General features: G+C 34.6%; 1 protein-coding gene across 5 annotated transcripts in view; it reads left to right on the top strand.

Annotated features, from left to right (window-relative positions):
* FAM135A (family with sequence similarity 135 member A) overlaps positions 1-22,959 on the top strand; it is a 53,831-nt gene that overhangs the window by 22,193 nt on the left and 8,679 nt on the right. For 3 of the 5 annotated variants that reach the window (XM_039346717.1, XM_039346714.1, XM_039346716.1), the window contains exons 7-17: positions 2,651-2,824; positions 5,386-5,512; positions 6,028-6,181; positions 10,584-10,661; positions 13,119-13,174; positions 13,953-14,108; positions 15,573-15,646; positions 16,446-16,600; positions 17,266-19,498; positions 21,287-21,447; positions 22,477-22,568. In XM_039346717.1, the coding sequence (XP_039202651.1) occupies positions 2,651-2,824; positions 5,386-5,512; positions 6,028-6,181; positions 10,584-10,661; positions 13,119-13,174; positions 13,953-14,108; positions 15,573-15,646; positions 16,446-16,600; positions 17,266-19,498; positions 21,287-21,447; positions 22,477-22,568 (3,460 nt within the window). Of the gene's footprint in view, positions 1-2,650; positions 2,825-5,385; positions 5,513-6,027; positions 6,182-10,583; positions 10,662-13,118; positions 13,175-13,920; positions 14,109-15,572; positions 15,647-16,445; positions 16,601-17,265; positions 19,499-21,286; positions 21,448-22,476; positions 22,569-22,959 lie in introns of those variants that run through there. The other 2 variants (XM_039346718.1, XM_039346719.1) reach the window with 2 other exon arrangements.

The raw sequence follows: 22,959 nt of genomic DNA, 5'->3' as shown, positions 1-22,959 counted from the left end.
AGCGGGACAAAGTAGTGCCCCTGGTATAGCTGTCCCAACTTTTGGGAAAGATGGTTCCTTGCATGGGGATTGTTCTGTGGGTCAGGCTTCACTCAAGACGCCGTCAATGGTTCCTCCTTCCCTTTCAGAAACGGAACCTCAATTCCTCCAACAAAAGGGTCAGAGTTCCCCACCACATCTTGGTATCCCTCCTATGGTGGGCTTCACCTGCAATGAACAAGGGGACCATCTTCAAGGAGCCCCTCAGGCTCACTTTAACCACAGACGCCAGTCTGTTCGGTTGGGGTGCCCATATTCAAACTCACCTGGCCCAGGGACAGTGGTCCCGGTCGGACCTAGCTCACAATATAAATTGGCTCGAACTCAGGGCCATACACTTAGCTCTCCAAGTTTTCCTCCCTAGTGACAGGATAGCACGTCCTGGTCCTGACGGACAACATGGCAGCCAAAGCTCATGTCAGCAAGCAGGGAGGGACCCGGTCCTGGTCGCTCATGCAGAAGGCCTTGGACCTAGGTCTGTGGGCGGAGTCTAACCTCGGGTCCATCAGGGCGGAACACATTTTGGGGGAGGTGAATCGACAAGCAGATTCCCTGAGCAGGGTCACAGTGGACCACTTGGAGTGGCGACTGGACCCGGCACTGTTCAGGGACATCTCGATAAGTTTCGGTCGTCCACATCTGGATCTCTTTGCCTCCCCATCGAACACTCAACTTCCCAGGTTCTTCTCCAGGTTCCTGACACGGGAAGCGGAGGGAACGGATGCCCTCCGGTGCCAGTGGCCGGGGGACCTGCTGTATGCATTTCTCCCCCTTCTGTTGTTACAGGCAACCATCTGCAAACTGATTCAGGAAAGGGCGGAAGTAATCTTGATTGCTGCACATTGGCCAAGGCATCTGTGGTTTGCCGACCTTGTGGATCTTTCTCTCTCGCCACCGTGGAGGATTCCCCCGGATCGGGTGGCTCTCAGCCAAGGGAACCTTCAAGATTCAGACCCACAGTGGCTCCAGTTAGCCACCTGGCACTTGAGCGGGAAAGTTTAGCTAGGCAATCCTATTCGTCTGGGGTGATCTCGATGATTCAAGCCTCCAAGCGCCCCTTGACTAATAGGATTTATGACGCCACGTGGAGAAACTTCTGCACATGGTGCAATAAACAAAATCTCAGGGCACTCTCGGTCACAATTCCCAATATTTTGGATTATCTGCTGGAAGGTATGAACAAGGGTTTATTACCCAGTACCATCCGCAGGCAGGTAGCGGTCCTGTCAACGGTCCTTATCTGTGATAACTTGGTTCCTTTGTCGCAATATCCAGCAGTTAGTGCTTTTCTCAAAGGGGCGGTTAGCACTAGACCGCCCGCGGTCCATCACTATCTGTTGTGGGACCTACCTAAGGTGTTGCCGGCTCTGATCTCTCCTCCGTTTGAACCTCTCAGTTCTTGTTCTCTTCATTTTCTGTCTTTGAAGGTGGCATTCCTGATAGCCATAACATCAGCGAGAAGAATATCGGAATTGGCCGCACTTTCAGTTAGGGGTGATTTGTGTACCTTCGAGGATAGGGTAGTCCTCAGATTGGACCCTTCCTTCATTCCAAAGGTCAATACCTTGTTTCACAGGTCCCAAGATCTAGTTCTTCCTGATTTTTGTCCAAATTCTTCTCATGTCTAGAACGACAGTGTCATAAATTGGACATATGCAGGGCTCTGCGTCACTATGTCAAGCAGACCTCGGCTTTCCGAAAGTCGGAGGCCTTGTTCGTGTCCTTTCAACCCTCCGCCATGGGTCAAAAGGTTTCTTCTTCAACCATCGGTAGATGGATAAGAGCATGCATTGCTCGGGCCTATCTGTCTCAGTCTCTTCCAGTTCCTGCACACATTACTGCTCATTCCACTCGCAGCGCTGCTGCATCTGCTGCTTGGTCCCCGCAGGCTTTGGTCGAGGAGATTCGTAGGGCAGCGACGTAGTCCTCCCCTTCAGTATTTGTCAGGCATTACAGGATAGATAGGTTCCTCCCCCCCCCCGTAGGGACATGAGCGGCTTTGATATGTCCCATCCGGTGGATTCTACAGTCATCATGCTGGAGAAGGGGCATTGCCTTACCTGAACACCTTTTCTCAGCATGATGATGTAGAATCCACACCCTCCCGTGAGGCAGTCTAGGCAGGTGTCTTGATAATTGGAGCCAGTGCGCCAGACTTCGTCAGAGATGCTTCGCCTCGTCAAAACTGGGAAGACACACCCTGAGGGAGGCGTGGCCAAAGTTCTGACCTAGTCTATCTGAGCAGGAAGGCTGAAGTAACCCATCCGGTGGATTCTACATCATCATGCTGAGAAAAGGCATTCAGGTAAGACAATGCTCCTTTCATTAAAGGTTACAACCGGTTAATGTAAGATTTTTGTTAATCTTCATACGTGGCATCTTCTAATGATTTCATCAGAAGATTACTGTAAGGTCCTCATATTAAACAAATTATCAAATGAGAATGAATACTAAAACTATATTTTATAGAAGATCTCAGTCATTGCTTTGTATTCTTGGATTCTTAATCCTAGTATTAAATTATTTTTTAAATAATTTATGTTGTATATTTGTTCTTTTAAGCTAATAACACATTTTTTTTTTGCCGGTATTTATGTTCTTTTTCATTTAGACCAGAGGATCTGAACACGTTGCAGCTAATTAGCAGCCGAACGCTAAAGTTGCATTTTACTTTACACCGAGGCCTTCATCACTACGTTAATGTTATGTTTGATTATTTTCACCTCTCTGTCATCTCTGTTGTAGTGCATGCCTCTTTAGTTGCTCTTCATCAGCCATTGATAAGGTAATGATTAGAAATGTTCTGTTTTTCAATACTTTAATGTGATGAAATTGAATCCTATTTTGTTGGTTTCATTAATAAAACTTCTTGGACAGGTAATTAGGTTGCTAAAATTATTAGGTTATTAAATCTTTGTAGACACAGAATATTGAAATTATTTAATTTTAAACACTAAAAAATAACCATTTTAATTGTGTTAATTATTGTTATGGAAAGAAAGTGCTATAAAAAACAGGACAGCATAATTGTATTGTTTGAAATGTGTGAGTTGGTTTCTTTGATGCTTTAGCTAAAAATGAAAACTTAAAGCTTAAACTTTCACTTAGTGAATTATATAATTGAGTGAATTATATAATTTATTTATGTCTTATTCAGAAGTTTGAACTAAATGATTCTCTTGATAAAATGGTCACACTCATTTTTTAAAAATTTTCCTTTCTCTTGTTAGTCACTTACATTACACGTTATTCTTTTTAATAAGGTTTCCTGATTTCCAGGGCACCATTTTTAAAAACGTGAAACTGCGTTAGGGAAAATTAGTTTGACTAACTCTATTATGCAAATAAAACTTCATAACTCTTTTGGCAGTTTGAAAACTGCTCAAGTGGTTCTCAATAGACTTTTTTCATTTGAATTTCCAATTACTTTGTATGTATTTTGGTTAGGATACGTTTACTGGGATATGCTCATCAAATATCAATTCTTAATAGCTTTAACTAGGATGTTCATTTGGAGGGAAACATGGAATTGCACTTAATATGAAAGACCCTACTTGCTAGTGTAAATATTTCTCTGGGACAAAAGATATTACCTAAATTGATCATTAGTTGAGTATATTTCTCTTGCATTGAGCATGTTGATGCAAACTGATTTTTATCTAATATGAAACCACTTCTAGTAGAAATATTATAGACATAGGATATCTGAAGAAGGTATATAGTTCTCTGCAAACAACTGAATGTGAAATTATTCCTAAAATAGCATTGTAGAATAGGACTGGGAAAGGGAGAAAATATAGAAAAATTACCCAAACTGTGTATGTAGTTATAGCTTGAAACATCTCATTATACTTTTTGTTCAGATTATGAATTTGCATTTACCCTACCAACAAGCACTTATGAGTTATGTTTCTGATAGTGTGGCATCCTAAAAGTCCCTAGGTATCCTTCGTACTGTTATCCTGGCACTTTTATTCATGGAAAAGGTTAAACTTTGCAGTATGACTATGCAAAGCATTTGAAATAAGTTCTTTGCAAAGTGCATTTGCATGAACGGCACACTTCAGTTCAAAGAGTTAAAGAAGTTGCATCGTTTGCAAGGTTCATTTAGCTGCTTCAGAGATGTCATCTGCTGCTGGAACAAGAGAGTGCGTGCACAGATAGTGCTTCTATTAGATCATTATGCTGTAGTATTCATTATTTATGCAATGCACTTCCCATTGTTACATTTGTTAAGTTTGTACAAACCCTTGCTTTTTTCTTAACTATAAGCACATTTGAAAGAGACCTAATTTTGGACCTACAAGCAAAGAGAAAGAAAGCAGAACAAATGTATTTGTTCTCTTAATGAAAAATATGATCGATTGCTTTGGTGTTTTTTTTTCTTACACCATTTCAAAATTATAAACATACAAATGAATGAATTTGTGTGTCTCCTTTCAAGTGTGCAAAGATGCATACTTTTTATTTTGGCAAAAAAAATGTTTTCTCTACATAGTGATATTCCAATATAATGTTTTATATATGCCGGATGCAAACTTATGATTATTTACTTTTCCAAAAGTAATTAGTTAGCAAAAATTGTTAAAAAGAAATAACAGGTTGAATCGGTAACATTCAAGTAGAAAAAAAATTACTTCCCTTTCTTACATTTTTCAGTTGAATGAAAATTTTCAGATGAACTTTCAAAATTTGCCCCTAAGATGACTTTAAAGATTGTTCATATTTAAGCAACTGTTTATCAATTCAGTCATCTGCAACCATATAAAATATTACAGATAGTCCGTGACTTACAACGGTTTACTTAGTGATCATTTGAAGTTACAATGGTACTGAAAAAAAAGTGACTTTTGATTGCTTTTCACACAACCTTTGCAGCATCAGCATGATCACATGATCAAAATTCAGATGTTTGGCAACTGACTCATATTTATGATAGTTGCATTATCCTGGAGTCATGTGATCACCTTTTATGACCACCTGACAAAGTCAATGGGGAAGCCAGATTGACTTAACAGCCACGTTACTAACTTAACAACTACAGTGATTCACTTAACAATTGTGACAAGAAAGGTCGTAAAATGGGGCAGCACTAACTAAACTCTCTTGCTAAGCAACAGAAATTTTGGGCACAACTTGTGTAAGTCGAGGACTATTTGTATTTACAATAATGTAAATAATATTTAATTTTAATCTGGGCAGTGTAGTGGCCTTATATGCTAGTTGCAACAAATACTGAACTAGTAGTTTATATTAGGTTTAAATTCTATGCTATTGATTTTTTTCTGTAGACTTTGCACTTTTGTATTTGTTTTGATGTTTAATTCTTCCTTCATTTGTTTTTAGCTTTCCTCGCCCTATAAAGAATACTTGGTTAAACAGAAATGCACCAGCGCAGAGCAGGGATTCTGTGATTCCTTCTCTTGAAAGTGTTGTCTTTGGCAACAATTACACCAAGCAATTATCAGCTGATGTAAGATTGGAATTATTTTGTCTTCTTAATAGACTGAAGAGTACAAACCTTTTACAGAATATTTTTTAAGAAGCAAAACATTATATGGAGTAGATACTGACAAATAGCTGCTATATTAAAATATTGCTTAGTAGAAATACTGGTCATGATGCTATATAATAGATCTTTTTTTTTTTTACAATACTGCAGCTGTTTATGTTGATTTATTTGATTGACTGAGAAATATATCTTAAAAGGTAAAATTTTTAACAAGTTCAGTGAACTGTAATATTGAATCCTTCCTTCCTTCCTTCCTTCCTTCCTTCCTTCCTTCCTTCCTTCCTTCCTTCCTTCTTTCCTTTCTTTATTCTGGAATGCCCTTAACTTCAGGTGTTTGCGTGTATATATAGCTATAGGTGAGGGGGGAAAGCTTATATAAAAAGAATGCCTTGGGTAATATCTTGAGTGTTGTCTTTAAACTTGAAATAAAATGTTGATGTTTCCTTATGACTTAAAAATTATAAATCCATTTTTAGGGCTGCAGTTTTGTAGTAGCAGAACCTTTCTTGAATCATGCTTACAGTCTTCACCATACACTTTGTGCCAGTTTGCTACTTGCTTTCAAAGGATTACACGGTTATTTTACCAATTTATCAAATGAACTGCCTTCCTGTCACAAATTAGATGCAGGTATGTCAAAATCTTTTTTCCTTCTATAGCAAAGCCTGTATGCCACTGTATTGCTAATATACATCTTAGGATATAGATAATACAATAAAAATGCCCAAAGACTTAATTATGTAGTCTATTTTTATTACATATTTTGATGACTATTCCTTTAAAAAGTAAAATTTACCTTATTTTCTCAGATATGTTAGCATATCCACAGATATGAGTTATATATTATACTTATATTAATTATATAATATATTAATAAAAATACCCTGTGCTCCTAGATCAGGGGTGTCAAACTGCCGGGCCATGGGGAAAAAGCTCCGTTGCGTTGCGCGACGTGACATGACGTTGTGAGTTTGACATGTCTATCCTAGATCCTTAACACTTGGAAGCAAAATTGCTTTGAAGATAATTATTCTGTATTCACAAGCCTTCATTTGTCCATATTAGGCAGACACATTTATTTATTGTGAGCAGGATTACTATAATTTATATATGAATTATATATAATCCATACATTAAGATCATGTATGAATTAAAGAATGTGTAGAATTTTGTTCCATTAAATCCAGTTAGTCCAACTAGAAAATATGGATTGAGTTATCAGTCTGGTCACTGGTTTAAGCAGGGCTATGCAGTGATCTGAATTCAGAAAGAAAAATATTTGGAATATGCATGGACACCTACGTCATAACTATCAACAGCTCCTTAAAGAAGCTGAGTCTTTTCCTGGCTCACAGCAGCCCAAAACAGGAACATTTAATTCAACAAAATGTGATCAGAGCATACTTTTATCACTTGTTCTCTTTTGAATATTGAGAAGTGCACAGCCCTAATCTATTGTTACATTTAAACATTTAAAACATTTAAGCTTTTATTTGTTTCCTTTGGATAACAAATTGTCGATTACTTTTTGAAAATGATTGTAAAGAGTTCCCCCCCCCCCCAAATTAAGATCTAAGGTTCTTCTTCTAGTTTGACAACTAGGTCAAAATAGTATACATATTATATAGTCCATATTTGCTTTATTTGCTTTTATTCACCAACTCTAGTAATCATAGAGGTTCCTATGCCAAATAATTCCGAGTTGATTGGAAATATCAAAAACTAGGTATTTGTGAGTTAGTATACCAAAGAGAAATGCCAAGCGTGCTCATAGGTATCCAGTGGGCACCAAGTTGGGGTCATTTCATGAAAAATATCCCTGTTCCTGATCCAACACTTCAAAATAAACTACAATTACTGCACAACATTTTATTTCAAATATATTTGCGTTAATAACAATCAGAATTAAAAGTTAAAACTTCCTACATAGTATAATAGGATATACACTTAGAAAACAGTTTTCTTTCAAACACAAGGGGCTTATAGTTCTTTCTGAGACTGTGTCATATGATATATAGTGTTTTAGTATAACCTAATACTGCATATTGCATACAGTGGAGATATAATACCATATAACTTTGATATAGTGATTAATAGAGCATTCTTAAAATAAAGGAATATTAGAAGCTTTAATTGCATTCATCACTTTTACTTATACAGAATAAACCAAGGATTTAGAGACATGGAGATAAACATATAGTCACTATTAAAACAAGTACTTGTACAGGTAGTTCTTGACTTGCAACCATTTGTTTAATGACCATTCAAAGCTGTAGTCCTGAAAAAAATGATTTATTACCAATTCTTACGGTTTATGTCTGTTACAGCATCCCTGCTGGCACAGGATCAAATTTTGGGCACTTGATAACTGGCATGTATTTACAATGGTTGCAGCATCACAGGGTCACGGGATCAGCATTTGCTACCTTCACAGGGGGAGTCAGATAAGCAAAGTCAATGGAGGAAGCTAGATTTGTTTAATAATCATGTGATTTGCTTAGCAACCACAGCAAAAAGGTGTTAAAATTGGGCATAACTCACCACAACCACATTGCTTAATGATGGAGGCTCCAATCCCAGTTGTAGTTATAAGACAAGGACTGCCTGTACACTTCTTGTTCATCCCATCTCTCATGCAGTTCAAGAGTCAATTTGATTGGAAACCGAAAAGCAAAATAAATTCACTTAAAGCAATGGTTAAAAAAAATGAGACAGCATTCATCTGATTTCTAGCTTGATAATCATTGTGCATTCTACGTAGTAGTATCTGTAATAGCAAGTAAGTCTTTATAGATACAATGATTAAAACGACAAAGAAAGACCCGGTTGTGTTTGCAGTTTTATATATATGTACAGTAAACTGCTTTTTGGAACTTCAGTTATTAAAGATTTAATGTCGACAGAATTAGAAAGTTAGCATTGTGTTCAAATTCAATATTATGCTACATTTCTGGACAATCTAGTTTACCATGAATGAGCTGCATGTTGGTTCATGCTTGTCTCTGTTTGCTGACATAGCAGCTGGGGTCACACTATCTTTCCTACTCACTAAGGGTTTCAAATTAACCAATTACTGTCTTGAAAAAAATCAACTTTAAAATAGAGTTTTTAATATATTATGCTTTTATTGCTGACATTTCTCTATTTAATATTTTATTTAGATTTTTAGATATATTTATAAAATAGATTGAAGCAGAACACTTAGAAGCTATATTCCCAATGAGTCCTAGCCATGCTTCTAAATTTCAATGGTGTGATTTTAAGGAACTTCAGAAATGAGGATATGCTAGTGTGGCTCCATATAATAAATAAACACGTTTTGCTGTTTTAACTAAGACAAACTACTATTGTCACTTTGATGTGGAAAATGATACAGCAATCCAAGGACCCAGATATGGTCAAAAGAGTATGCCTTCTATTCTTGATGAATTTATTGGATCATGCTCCTGGAAGAGTTTGCATTAGAGTTAGCACAAACAGACTACTATATTTACAACAGGTTTATGCATAGGTGCACAGGCTGATCACAACAAATTAGTAGTCTCCATAAACCTAGTTTTATATGCAATAGCATATAGATATAGCTCAAATCTATTATTGTACATTAAGACTCCAGCAATTATCTGTAGATACTTGAATCTGACATGGAAAAATATTTCAGAGAGAACATACTGTATTTGTCGATGCCTTCTTTAAAAAGTCACACCTTTTCCTGGATTTTAGTTGAGAAATCAAGATTCAACCAAATCCTTATACTCTGTGGTCATCTACTTAACAAAGGCATGGCTTCTTTAAGGTGTCGTCAAATGCAATAGCATGCACATATTTTCTCTGAAGCATTTTTTCCACAGAAGATGCAAATACCTGCACATTCCTAGACTGTAGGTTGTTGTCCTCATCTAAAATTTCAATAGAATAGCAAAATATACCCTGAATTGATACATGAATTAGGATGTAGCATTTGGTTTTGTTACTAATAAAATCCTTGTATTCTGTAATAAATTGTTTCATATAGTCATATAGTTGTAAATACATTTATCTAGTTTTATGAATTACTTAAGGAAAAATATCTAAATATTTTCCTTGAGATTAAAAATTATGTTTCCATAATAAGAGTAACCCACAAAAAAATATTTAAATGAACCCACTTTAATCTTTGCAGGAATTGAACCCATGAGTTAGAGAATTATTGTTTTTTAAGTTTAAAATTGAAAAGAAGATTTTGAATACATTGTTTTATTGCTGACATTTCTGTAGATAATATTCTATTTTGATTTTTTAGGTTCATTTATTCAATATTTTAATTTGGCCTGTGCATATGAAAAAAAAACTTATTATGCCTAGGACATTTACTGGGTTGTTGATGTGTACTAATATTACTAACCTGAACTTATAAAACGTATTGCTAAATATAACTGAGTGCAAATCAGAGTTGCATGTATGTAAGTTTGGATGAGGTATTGGCTTACTTACCTGCAATGTGCATTCAGATTATAAACAGAAAAACGTAGTATTTTGAATTATTATCATAATATAATGGGGTATTTGTTGTACACTATCTAGAATTTTGATTCAAATGGGATTCTAGCAAAAAGAATCTGAAACCTTTGTTTTTTTAAATTGCCTTGTACTGTGTACTTTCTTTTTGCCTTCTGTTTTCTTATTTTTCTGATGTACATTTTTATTTTCATAATTGGCTTTTTTTTTTGGTTTTACAAAAAGAGAGAAGTTTTGAATGAATCATGTTCCACTGTACTATATTTAAATAACAAAAATTGTCAGCATTTGAATAAACTTTTGTTAACAGATTAAACTCCAAACAAATTATAAGCCCAAAGCAGCCATAATGTACATCATCAACTCCAGATCTAGAAATCTACTAAATTCTATTCTTTAATTTTCTTATCTAATTTCACTAATTAGTAGGGAAATTATAAGCTTTCTTATTAACTTTAAAGCTAATAATAATAGTAATAATAAGCACAAATGGAAGAGTGTAGTAACTAGTCGTGTGTACAATTCCTATAACTAGCCAAGTCCAGCATGCAGGTCCTTTATGAACGTCTTCTCAGAAGAAAATATCTACGAATCCAGGGAGACGCCTATCTAGGTATGTTCTTTAAAAAGTGGGTTATACTTATAACCCATTAGGATTTATTATAGTAAAATTATATTACTGTTTGTAAATAATATCTATTATTTCATGTTTACAGAAGTTCAAAGAGCCTTAAAGAGCAATTCAACCTCAGGGGCCAAGGCTTAATTACCATAATAAATACATTAAATTCAGCTTTGTCTGAAATTACAGTGTTGATTAAATGAGATAGTTTCATTGGAAGTTCAGTTTCTCCTTCCTATTTGTCCATCTGATAGCATGCTTTGTAATAATTTTTGGCTCTACTTCCAGGCATGAGTTAAAATAATAATACAGACTTATCCTATAAGTCAATGAGTTGAATTCAGATTCCCCATACCTGAAATTCTGAATCCAATATGTTCTGGTAAAAAAAGGAAGGGTAGGAGGATTGGGAGATAATACTCTCCTGAACAGAATATGGGGCGATACTAGAAATTTCAAGGGAAAAATATAATTGGCAAATAGCCACTACATCCCCTTTAGTAGGAGCCTCCATTGAATTGAAATGTCTTCTGTCAAAGCAAGACTGCAAAAGCATTTATTTCATGAAAAAGATCCAGTTCAATATATTCTTTTGGAACTTACAAATTGAGTGAGTTTGTGTAAACATTTAGTTGAGCCTACAAAACTCTTCAATATCCTGGGCCAAAAGAAAGGAATGCTAATTTCAGAAAAATGAAAAGAACTTTCTTTTGTTCCTACCAGGGTCAATTTCCCAATAGTTAGCAGTTAGGGGCACTTTTAGCTGAATGCAGTGGTGGTACCTTCAATAGAATAGTAATAGAATTGGAAAAATAGGTTCTGTCCTATGCAAACTACTACCTTATCCTCAAATTATACTTCATATTTGTGGGAGAATCTCCAGAGCATTTTTGACAACAAAATGCTAATAAAATCCCTCCTAGGTTGCAATTCTAATCGATCCATAAAACTTTTGTTTTGAAATTTAAATAATTACCCTAGAAAAACTTGCTGGTTTTGGAAAGTTAGTTCATATCATTTTTAACAAAATCAAAGCTTATACTGTTATATTCCTTATCCTATTTTAAAGGCATCTTATGCATACTTTTTAATTTTATGTAAACTAATACAGGGGTTGGGTGGGAATGATGTAAGTTTTAAGATAAGAGTCTTCAAGTCAAGCTTGACTCCCAGTGACTTTATGAATTGATCTGCAATTCCTAATACTGCCTACAGCCTTGGTATATCCAGGAGTTCTTCCATCCAGATACTAACCATATCTAGCCCTGTATAGTTTCTGAGATCAGCTAAATGTGGGTTATTGGTGTTTACTTTCCAATTCTAAAATTGGTCATCTTAATGCCAGTTATGCAATTTTAAAAGATGGTTGTGAGAAGTTTTGGTTAGAAAAAGGTATAAGTTACAATTCATTTGAGAACAAATACATCTACAGTATAAACAAATACATCTACAGTATAATTAATCTGAAAGATGCCTTAGTAGATTTAAATTGAGGTCAGACATCTTGATCAATGAGGCTAATCAATTATTTTTAAAAACTTAGCAATTAACTTTACCTATATGAAAACACTTTACAATTCCTGTATTTTTTTTTTCACTTGATTCAGTCACTTAGGTGTCTTGATTTATGAGTGTAACAACTTGCAACCAGAAATCTGGTCTCAGTTGTGATCATAAGTCAAGGACCCCCTGTAAGTGATTTTTATTCTGAATAAATTTAATTTAATAACTTCTGTCTTGAGTTACATGAACAGAATGGGCTCCAGCAGAGACAATTGCTGACCAAAGTGGAGCAACCATTTTTGCACTGCCTATATAGTTTAAGGCAATCGTCTTAAGGGAGAAGGAACAAATTTTCAGTAAAAAAAAAAAAAAAAAAAAGAGAGAATCCTAACATACTCCTTTATTATATCAAGGGCATGTGATGAATGAAATTCCAAAATAATGTTTGTTAACCTTTTCCATTAGCCTCCATGTATATTCCTTATTCTCCAATCCAGTTTTTGACATTTTTAAAATACAACTCAATTTAGATTTTCAGTACACGTTCTTCCGAATTTGTTTTTCTAGTGATAATTTTCATGAGCTCATGACTGTATCAATCTTAATAAAATGTCAACATTTCATCTTAATGCATTGTACAGTGTTGCCTTTTAAAATATATAATCAAAAGAGGTCTAAAGGAAAAATCTATATCATAATATTTAAAATAAATATTATATAAATATATAAAATAGTTTAATATTTAAAAAACATAATTATCAATGAAAATACTGCAGGAAGAAGGGTCACTTTAGGAATTACTAAATTTCATATGATATTTGTAATATTTGAAAACTGTCAAGATAAATTCCTTGTTTTTATATCTGTAATGCATTCAATTGGCTTGTATTTTAAATATTATTTAGAACTTAGGAATATTAATTTTATATATACTGGTCTTTTCAGAGAACGTAGATGTAGATGTAGAAGCACGCCTTTTGGAACTCTGTGAAGAAATAAAGGTATTGTCCCCTAATCAGCATATGTCCAGCTTCCAAAACCCACTGATAACTAGGAAGAAGAGGGTGTTCAAAACAGATATCAGCAACACTGGGAAAAAAGGAAAAGGCAAATGCTAAAAGTAAAAGTACAACATTATAATGCATTTTACAAACCTAGTTAATCATCACTGATAGGGTATTCAGAGAAACACAAAATTTACCAAAGAGAACACTTAAAATTATTAAAGGCATAGAACTCTTTCTTTCTGAAGAAAGATGATAATATATTCAGGACTGATTAATTTAAGAAAAAAGATAATGGTATACAATTAACAACTTCTACCAATTGTAGAGTGGCACATAGAAGAGAGAATGGGAAAGGTAGCTTGTTTAGCTGTGTGACAGATGATATGGTGGTAATCATAAGCTCTAAAGGGGGATTCAGAAAATTATCAGAGATGATTAGGCTTTATTGCTAAGTGGAAATGTAAATTCAAAGTCAGTGTTCATAGGAATCCATGAGCAACAATGTAGAGAGAGGTTTATTGTCCCCTTGCCCATTCCCTTGGATTTCAGAAGTTTCATCTGAATTCCTAGATGCAGTCTCTTTCACAATTTCTTAATGTAGAAATTACTAGAGATGTTGAAAGTACATATTGTAATTCAAACAAAGACACGAGTTAATTATATATTTAAAAAGTTTCAGTGTGGGCACTTGAAAAAAAATTCTTATATAAGTTTTCAGATATTAGCCATTCTACTTCTAGGATTATAGGCTTGTTGGTTTCTATTGGTGCAGAAAATGGAAAATCCTGATGAACTGGCAGAACTTATAAACATGAATCTTGCACAGCTGTGTTCTCTCTTGATGGCTTTATGGGGACAATTTCTGGAATCTGTTAATTTCCAAGAAGATGTCATTGCACTATTATCACAAGAACATCATATAATGCGTGTATGTATTTATCTTTTGTGTTACAATTCATAAAAATAAAATCATATATTTTTACCTCTGTTCTATTAAAGCTGAATGTTAAAATATATGAGTTCAGCTCTTTAAACTGTTATCTCCTTAAGTTTATAAATTACTTTCTAAAAGGTTAAATTATTAGCAGGGTATTAAAGCTACTAAAATTGTGTAAAGCTATTATTTAACTTTATAAATATCTACTATATTGATAATATTGATAATTAAATCTTAACCACTAAGTTTTCTGGCTAACTAAAATTAAAAAACATAAACGTTAGAAAATACAATATATAAAGATTGGCAGCACTTTATAATCAACCTAAATTCATCTGTAATCTAAATAATATTGGACCTAAGTATTGATCATGTTAAATTAGATGCTTTAACGTTCTTTCACTTAATCTACAGATCTTTTAAATTTGTAGATCTTGATTCAATATAAATGAATTCTAATGGCATCTGAGTCGGCTACTTTGACTAAGCAGTGAATTGCACTATAAAGTTCTTGCACAATATATGAATAATTAATTTTAACTGCTAACAAAAGGAGACAGGATAAGAAGCAGTTGAGGTAGACTAAGCATGTACTTACAGGATAACGGAATAGCTAAATTAATATGGTATAGGGCAGTGGTTCTCAACCTTTCTAATGCCGTGACCCCATAATACAGTTCCCCATGTTGTGGTGACCCCCAACCACTTATATATCACCGGGTGCCAGGGGCGTGGCCAAAGAAAAGGGGGAAAAAATGGCGGACAGCCTTGTTTGGCGACCCCCGAGAAATGGTCGTTCGACCCCAAATGGGGTCCCGACCCACAGGTTGAGAACCATTGGTATAGGGGCTAAATTAATATGGTACAGGGAAATATAAACTGATCTTCAATAAATAAATCAATTTCAGATGCATAAAAGTCCTGTGGAGGAGGTTGTATTTTTTATATATGGGTATTTATGATGTTCGGAAATGTACTGAGGAATCCTAGGATGTTGAATTTAGATGACTAAGAATAATGGATAATATTTTGTTAAATAAAACTATGAATAAACTTTTTCAGACTGGAGACATTGAGTAGAATGTGTAGCTTTTAAATGTAAATCAATTATTTCTATTTGAATGCTCCCCCATTACATATATCTCTGGTTGACAGTAAAGAAAAAGCTAACAGCCAAATAGTGCTTATTTTTTTAAAATCCCTATAAGTTTATACATAAGTAATACTATATTGCAGTAAGATGTTACCTCATAAACTGTTCAGATTGAAAAAGTTTATTTTAATTCAAAGGATTGCTACAAAGCTTGATCTGAGTTATCTCAGTACTCTATATATCTGATTTTTTTAAAAAAAAATTAAACACCATTACTTTAAAATGATGATATAAGTACACTTGGTGTGTTTTTTTAGGAAAAATAAAGCAAATTCAAATCATATTATCTCAAAACGTTTTAGGTACGCAGATTTTCTGAAGCTTTTTTTTGTTTTGAACATCCTCGGGAGGCAGCCCTTGCATATCAAGAGCTTCAGTAAGTAACTTTAAAAAGAAATGATTAAATCAGAATTCATAAACTTCTTGTCTTTTTGTTCTGTGTTGACTTAAATTAATTCTGTAATATATAAAATAGTATAACATATTCTGTAATGTGTGTTTTCAGTGTTCTTATATTAGTGGCTTTTATTAAATACTACAGTATCTTATATTATTGGAGTCTTCTGTGAACAGTTGTGGGAAGGAATTCTTTTGGTCCAGTTCCCCTTCCTATAGTGCCCTGCTCCTGATGTATGGAAATTCTTCCAGATTCAGGGATAGGAAGTAAACTGACAGAAAATAAGGCCAATCTATGTTCACTCTTTTCCTGTCTTGGAACTCTCCATTGGGTCAAATAGCCTTCCCTCGAAAAAAGAAGCAGCTAAGTTTGGTAGATTCTGAGTAGTAATATTAAGCATCATTCTCAATCAGTGATGTAATGAGAGATTGTTAGGATCAATTTCTCAAGTCTCTCCTTGGATAAGTGGCAAAATAAAATATGTGGTTTACAGTATCTAAGCTGTGAGTTCAAAAAGTGTACCCACCAAGAAATACATGAATGGCATTGTATTTAACTGCTGCCATTTCTGTTGGTGATGCAGATAGATTTCTTTCATAAAATGTAATACAGTTCTGTTGAATATGATTTTCATAAGTAATGCAACACATTTGCAAAATACTGGATTTTGATTAATGTTCCTGATTTAATGAATACACCAATACAATTACATTTTAATTGCACTATAAGTTACATGTTTACTTTTTGTGACAACTTTAACATAAATGGTATCTTTCAGTGCCCAGAGTTACCTTCAGATGTGTACTGCAATAAAAAGCACTTCCTTCTGTAGTGCTCTCCCACCTCTCCCAATTGAATGCAGTGAATTAGATGGAGATCTGAATTCCTTACCTATAATCTTTGAAGATCGGTATCTAGATTCTGTCACTGAAGGTAATTCAAAAATGTTGGATTTAACTTTGCTGGAATTAAATAAAATTTTGACTTATTTGTTCTTATTGAAAGCAAGGATTGAATACATTTTATAAATTGAAACTAAGCAAGACCAGAATAAACTAATAGAACTGATTTTTTTTTCATGTAAAGGCATAATGTCTTAAGATTGGGAATTATTTGAGTAATTGTATATGTGTGTGTGTGTATATGTGTGTGCGTGTGTGTGTGTATTATACATACAGAGAGAGAGAGAGAGCGCATTGCAGGGAAAAGATAGGGATCGATAATCTTAACTGGCATTTGAAAATGTCACATGCCACACAACGTTTCCATTGCTTTGTTTTATAACCTGATATCAGAGAATTTGCTAAAGATCTATAATTCCAAAGTACCTTATATATTTTATGTACAAATAATCCTGGGTTCATTACATTGCATCTAGATAAATCAGAAAAGCTTTCTGCTTTTGGTTAGATAGAATATTCTAATATGACAATGAAGTCATAAGCAGTCTGATTTTACCTTAAAGGTACCTGATCTTGAAAGAATTGCTTCTTTAATATATATTTGAAATTTTTACAATTATACAGTAAAATGTATTGCTATTAATTTCATGAGCTTATTCTAATTTTTTTTTTAATATTTTATCTTTTAATAAAAAGATGTGGATGTTCCCTGGCTAACTATTCAGCCAAAGTCTGATTCCAAGAAACCAGATAAACAAGATACTGAAGAAAATTTCACAACTACGTTTTTGAGTCCAGAGTTGAAAAATAAGCATTTGATTGTCTCAGAAAGTGAAAAGCAGTTTACAAAGTCTACAAAAGGAAAATGTGAAGATATAAACAAGTCCAAAGTTAAGGTTACCAAATTAATAAAAACAATTAAACCTGAAAATCCAAAAAAAGTAGTAAAACAAAATTCTAAAGATTCTGTTGTCCTAGTAGGCTATAAATGTTTGAAAACAGCAGCACCAGAGGACATTGTCAAGTGTTTTGAAGGAACATCTTCATCCACCCAGAAAGAAGGACTGGATGTTGCTGTTGGTGAATATGTTTGTGATGCAAAAACCTCCCCACAACAAGTTGGTCAAAAAGAATTTAAAGTTGAACAAAAAATTACTAAACTAGAAAGGAGCGAGGAAAGCCTGCATGCTTCTGTCACCTCTTCCTGTGCAAATTCAATCAGTTTGGATAAATTTTGTATCTCCCCCACTGCAATTGAGGATAGTCATGAGGATAGCAGCTTGACATCCAGAATTGTTGCTAACAATTATATTAGTGCCTCCGGAGTTACAAAAATAGAAGTGAAACCATACTGTAGGAAATCACATGGAGGAGATAAAGTATTTGTTCGAATTGGATCACAGACAGAAGAGAAAGCATTAGCAGAACTTATATTTGAAGATTCAGAATCAGAAAAGAGATCTAAATCAGAAGAGGAACTAACATTTGAAAAGAAAGTTGTGCAAGAAACAGACTTCCAACATGCTGAGGATTCCTTGGCCAGGGTTACAACTAATCAATCAACAAAAGAAATCCCCACTACAATCTTAAGTGGAGAGACTCTTAAATTGCCTGATTTTAATAATACTTACGCATCATCTAGATTCTCAGATTCTGGAGTAGAAAGTGAACCAAGTTCTTTTGCAATGCACCCAAGTGCAGATACAGCTTTTGAAATGCCTCAAGGCCAAAGCACATGCAACAGTGAAAAAGCATTTCCTCAACTTGTGCAAAAGCCAGATGTCCTTATTAAAACTCTGATGGAAAGTCACCGTACTGAGAGCACAAGTGCAGTTAGTGAAATACAATCTTCTCTGACGTCTATAAACTCTCTCCCTTCTGATGATGATCTTTCTCCTGAGGAAAATTCAAAGATATCTATTTTGCACGAATGTCAGTTAAGGGACAGCAAAACTGTATTAGACTTGGGAGCCATTGATTTGACAAAATGTGATGATACCGATGAGCCTGATATTTTGCCACCTCACTGCATAACGTACTTTGAACAATCAGATAATGAAACTACATGTTTGCCTTCCTTGATCTCAAAAATCAAGGATCCTCAACAGCCAGTTTGGGATGAAGATACGTCTACAGCTATGAGCACTCACAGCCCACAATTTAATTTAGACAATACATTTGAAGATTCCCAAAGATTAGAGAAAGACTTTTACACTGTAGAAAAATCAAATGAAATTCCTTCGGGAGTGGTTTATTTGGGAAACTCCTGTGTTGTTTCAGGTTCCGTAAGTTCCTGTGCTGATAGTGTGAGAAAGACAAGTGAAAGGAATATTGATGAAATGTTAGAGCAAAAAGAAGTGATTGATAAGTTATTAATTACAAAAAATCAAAATCTTACAGACTTGAATGTCCCCTTGTCAGAAGGTAGTACTGATATACTAAAACAAGGACTTATTGAAAACTACTTTGGCTATCAGAATAGTACAGAGATTTCCAATGTACATTCTATGGACAGCCGCAATCTTGTTAGCCCTCAAAGAGGAACTTTATGTTCTGCTTCCCCCCAGGAGGAGGAAGAGGAGGATCAAGATCAAAACATGGTGGAAAATGGTTATTTTGAGGAAGCAGAAGATGGTCTTTCGTACAAAACTATAAATGACTCTCTTGAGAACTTTGATCTAACCAGTGAAAGAGATTTAAGAATAGAAAGTTTGTCTAATGAACTTTTGGGAAATGAGACAAATACAGCTCCATTATACAAGCCAGATAGTTTGATTTTTCCTCCACTCGTGAAAGGATATCCAAGTAGCAATTTATGGTCTACACAGGACAAATCCAGTTCTTTTTCCAAGCAGTCCAGTAACACATCCTGTAGTGCAATCTTATCTGTTCCCTGGTATGAATATTCTCCCAAATCACAAATTCTAGCGTAAGTGGATGTTTTATTATTTGTTTTGATGTCCTAAAGTTGATGTTTTGATTTTGATTTGTAAGATTCCATGAACCAGAATGGAGTTGATGACATATATACTCATTTACTCACTCAAATAGTCAATGCTTTTAAAAAATTGGACCAGAAGAGATTTTAAAAAGATGCGATTTTTTGAGTTGTAATTCATAAATAGAAATTGCATATTGTTTCTGATTGTTGCTATTTTCTTTATTTTGCTTGGTCAGGAATTAGGATTATTTCTTTATTAAAATAGTAAGCATTTTCCCATTTGTTCTTAGGACTATGACTGATGCACCCCACCTATAACAACTGTAGAATTTAGCTACAGTTTACCAGTTTGGTGGATAGAACTAGGATATGTTAAAATCACAAACTTAACTACATATTTTATTATATGCAGACAATGTAACCTTTTTAAAAAATGTGCTTGTATGTATATAAAGGAAGGTTGCATTCTTGTTTTTTAAAGGGATGTTTCCAGTTACTGAGTAAGATTAGTTACTGGGGTTGCAGTTTTTCCCAATTAGATATATATGAATATATATAAGATATACCGTATATGCCGGCGTACAAGGCGACCCGGCATATAAGACGACCCCCGTCTTTATCGCTGAGCCGCATTCCTAGAACGTCGTCTTATATGCTGGAAACTACCAGTATTTCCGGTGTATAAGACGACTCGGCGTATAAGACGACCCCCGTCTTTGACGCCGATTTCAGCGCTCGCGGAAGTCGCCTTATACGCCGGCATATACAGTATATGAATATCTATTTTGAAATTGTATGCCTTGGTTTATGTTGGAAATGAAATAGGGAAATTGGGGTAGCCTGACAGGGAGCCAGCACAGGTGAAGGTTAAGCAATACAGCTTCTCTTAAATGCAGTATATGCAAAGAGATTGGTAGTTTGTTGTTGTTAATTATTATTATTCGTTGCACAGATTGGATTTGGCATTTTTATTCACCTATTTAGTTCTTCCCAAGGGCTTGAGATAGGCAAATTTTAATGTTTGATTGTGTTACTATTATTAAACATAGAAACAGAAAATTGAGGGCAGAAAAAGACCTAGTCCATCAAATCTGTCCTTTGAGATTTTTGTTTCCTTTTTAAATTACGTGTTTTTTATTTTTTTATTTTTTATTTTTATTTATTTGTTTTCAGTTAAGTTGTTTCAGACACAAACAATTTATTTGTTTGTGTCTAAATTTCTAACTAAGTTTCTGGACTTCAGGAAGAATTTATTCTTAAATTTTACTTTAATAAAGCAGACCTGCTGATCTGATGAAATTTCTGATGTGTTGACTCGATATACTTGATGTTGTAGTCCCAACATATTTGAAGGCCAGTAAGCTGGAAGAGATCTTTAAGTTTGTAAATTTCTACAAGTAGATAGCTGCTTCAGTATAACGTTATATATAGCTCTGTGACCTAAAATACAGCTGAATTGCTAAGAAGGTTGGGTTCAAATACTGGTTGATGTTCAGTAATCTTGTGAAGGTACTGAATATTTTATTAAATACAGCAGAATGCTTTTGCAAATGTTATTATCTGAAGCACACATAACTGGAAAACGTAAACAGAGATTTAGGATATAAATTCTCTGTGTAAATTTTTCAGAAATTAAGATCTATGAGTTTTACTGAGGAATCTGATGCTGGTTTTCCAGTGGACTGTGTATTTAATGAATGTACGGAAGTTAAACACCTACATTTTTCTTGTTTTAATTTGCAAACCTGAATGTAAAAAAAGATCTATTAATTATAGATTCCTTCACGCTAAAGAAGAATTAAAGCAACTTCAGCTTCCTGGATTCATGTACAGTGATGTTTCCTGTCTAGCATCTTCCTTACCTTATTTCAGCACAGAAGAAGAAGAAAATTCAGAAGATGGAATACATCTCATTATCTGTGTGCACGGCCTAGATGGTATGCTGTGGCAGCTGACAGTAAATTAGTAAATATTTGAAATGCTTAAATATGAGAATGTTTAGTCCGTATAGTACAAAACATAAGCAAATCCCTAATTAACAGTAATTAAACCAAAATGCTAATTTGAAAATAGTCAAATTAGCATTTCCATCTAGTTATTGCTAATTAGAAAACTGCTTATGTTTGATACTGTCCTTGCATTACATAAAATACCAAATATTTTCTTTTTAAATAGACACATGCAGTTATTTAAATTTCTTATTCTTAGCATATTGTTTAATGCAGTAAATAATCTAAGTAATGCAGTGTTAATAATACAAGGCAGCTGTCAAAATATTTATGGAAAGTCATTGTCATAAAATGTTATTAAAACTTATTGTGCATGTTCTATTTTTGGTGCCATTTAGGTCCCTTGAGTATTTAGTTCAGTGGTTCTCAACCTTTCTAATGCCGCGACCTCATAATACAGTTCCCCATGTTGTGGTGACCCCCAACCACTTATACATCACCGGGTGCCAGGGGCTTGGCCAAAGAAAAGGGGAAAAAATGGCGGACAGCCTTGTTTGGTGACCCCCGTGAAATGGTCGTTCGACCCCAAATGGGGTCCCGACCCACAGGTTGAGAACCACTGATTTAGTTGAACAGGAAACTGATACAAATCAGATAAAAGAGCAAATAATAAGTTTAGTTTTCAAGTGTTGATATTTTAAATGCATGTTTGCTCCATACACTATGTAGCAGTTGTTAACTGAAACAAAGCACAGTGTTCAGTTCCTTTAAAGAATACTTTTTGATGAGGAGCTACTTTATTAAAACTCTCAATTAAAAGAAAATATTTCTGTTTTCAATATAAACAAATGGAAAATAATGTCTTTTAATTCATAGCATTTTAACTTTAATGTGAGTCTCAAACCAAATGAACTTCGATTAACATTTCTACAGCATTAGATATAATTATTTTAATTTAAATGTGTTGTTTCCTGGCAAGTAAATCTTTCTAATATCTGAAATTTTCCTTTATTTTAGGTAATAGTGCAGATTTAAGATTAGTAAAAACTTATATTGAACTTGGTCTTCCTGGAAGTCGAATAGATTTTCTGATGTCTGAGAGAAATCAGGTAGTAGCACCCAAGAATTATTGATTAATGTATAATACCTAAGCTACCTTGTTTAAATTAGTTTATATGTGAATCTTGCTGGATGACCTCTCTCAGTGATCTCATAGAAATACTGAGGAGGGATGAAAGACTGAGCCCTGCATTACAAGGTTCCACTCCCATTTCCAGCTGGAACTGACCACTGAGAAAGGGAACAGTGCCCCCATCCCCCAAACCCAGTTCAGAAGGATACGTGGTGATATCAAAAGCAGCCAAGAAATCCAGGCAGGATAGGACATATACCCCAACTTTCCATCAGCATCTCAATGCTGTATCCTGGTCTGAACTCTGACTGAAAAGGCTCCAGTATCCCATATTCCTTCCAGGCTGGCTAGAAGTTGTATTTTGCCAC

Source organism: Crotalus tigris, unplaced genomic scaffold, assembly GCF_016545835.1.
Source record: "Crotalus tigris isolate CLP2741 ecotype Arizona unplaced genomic scaffold, ASM1654583v1 scf7180000018016.4438896, whole genome shotgun sequence".
Taxonomy (NCBI): domain Eukaryota; kingdom Metazoa; phylum Chordata; class Lepidosauria; order Squamata; family Viperidae; genus Crotalus; species Crotalus tigris.
Note: the sequence above shows the minus strand (reverse complement) of the source record. Positions and strands in the feature narration are given on the sequence as shown.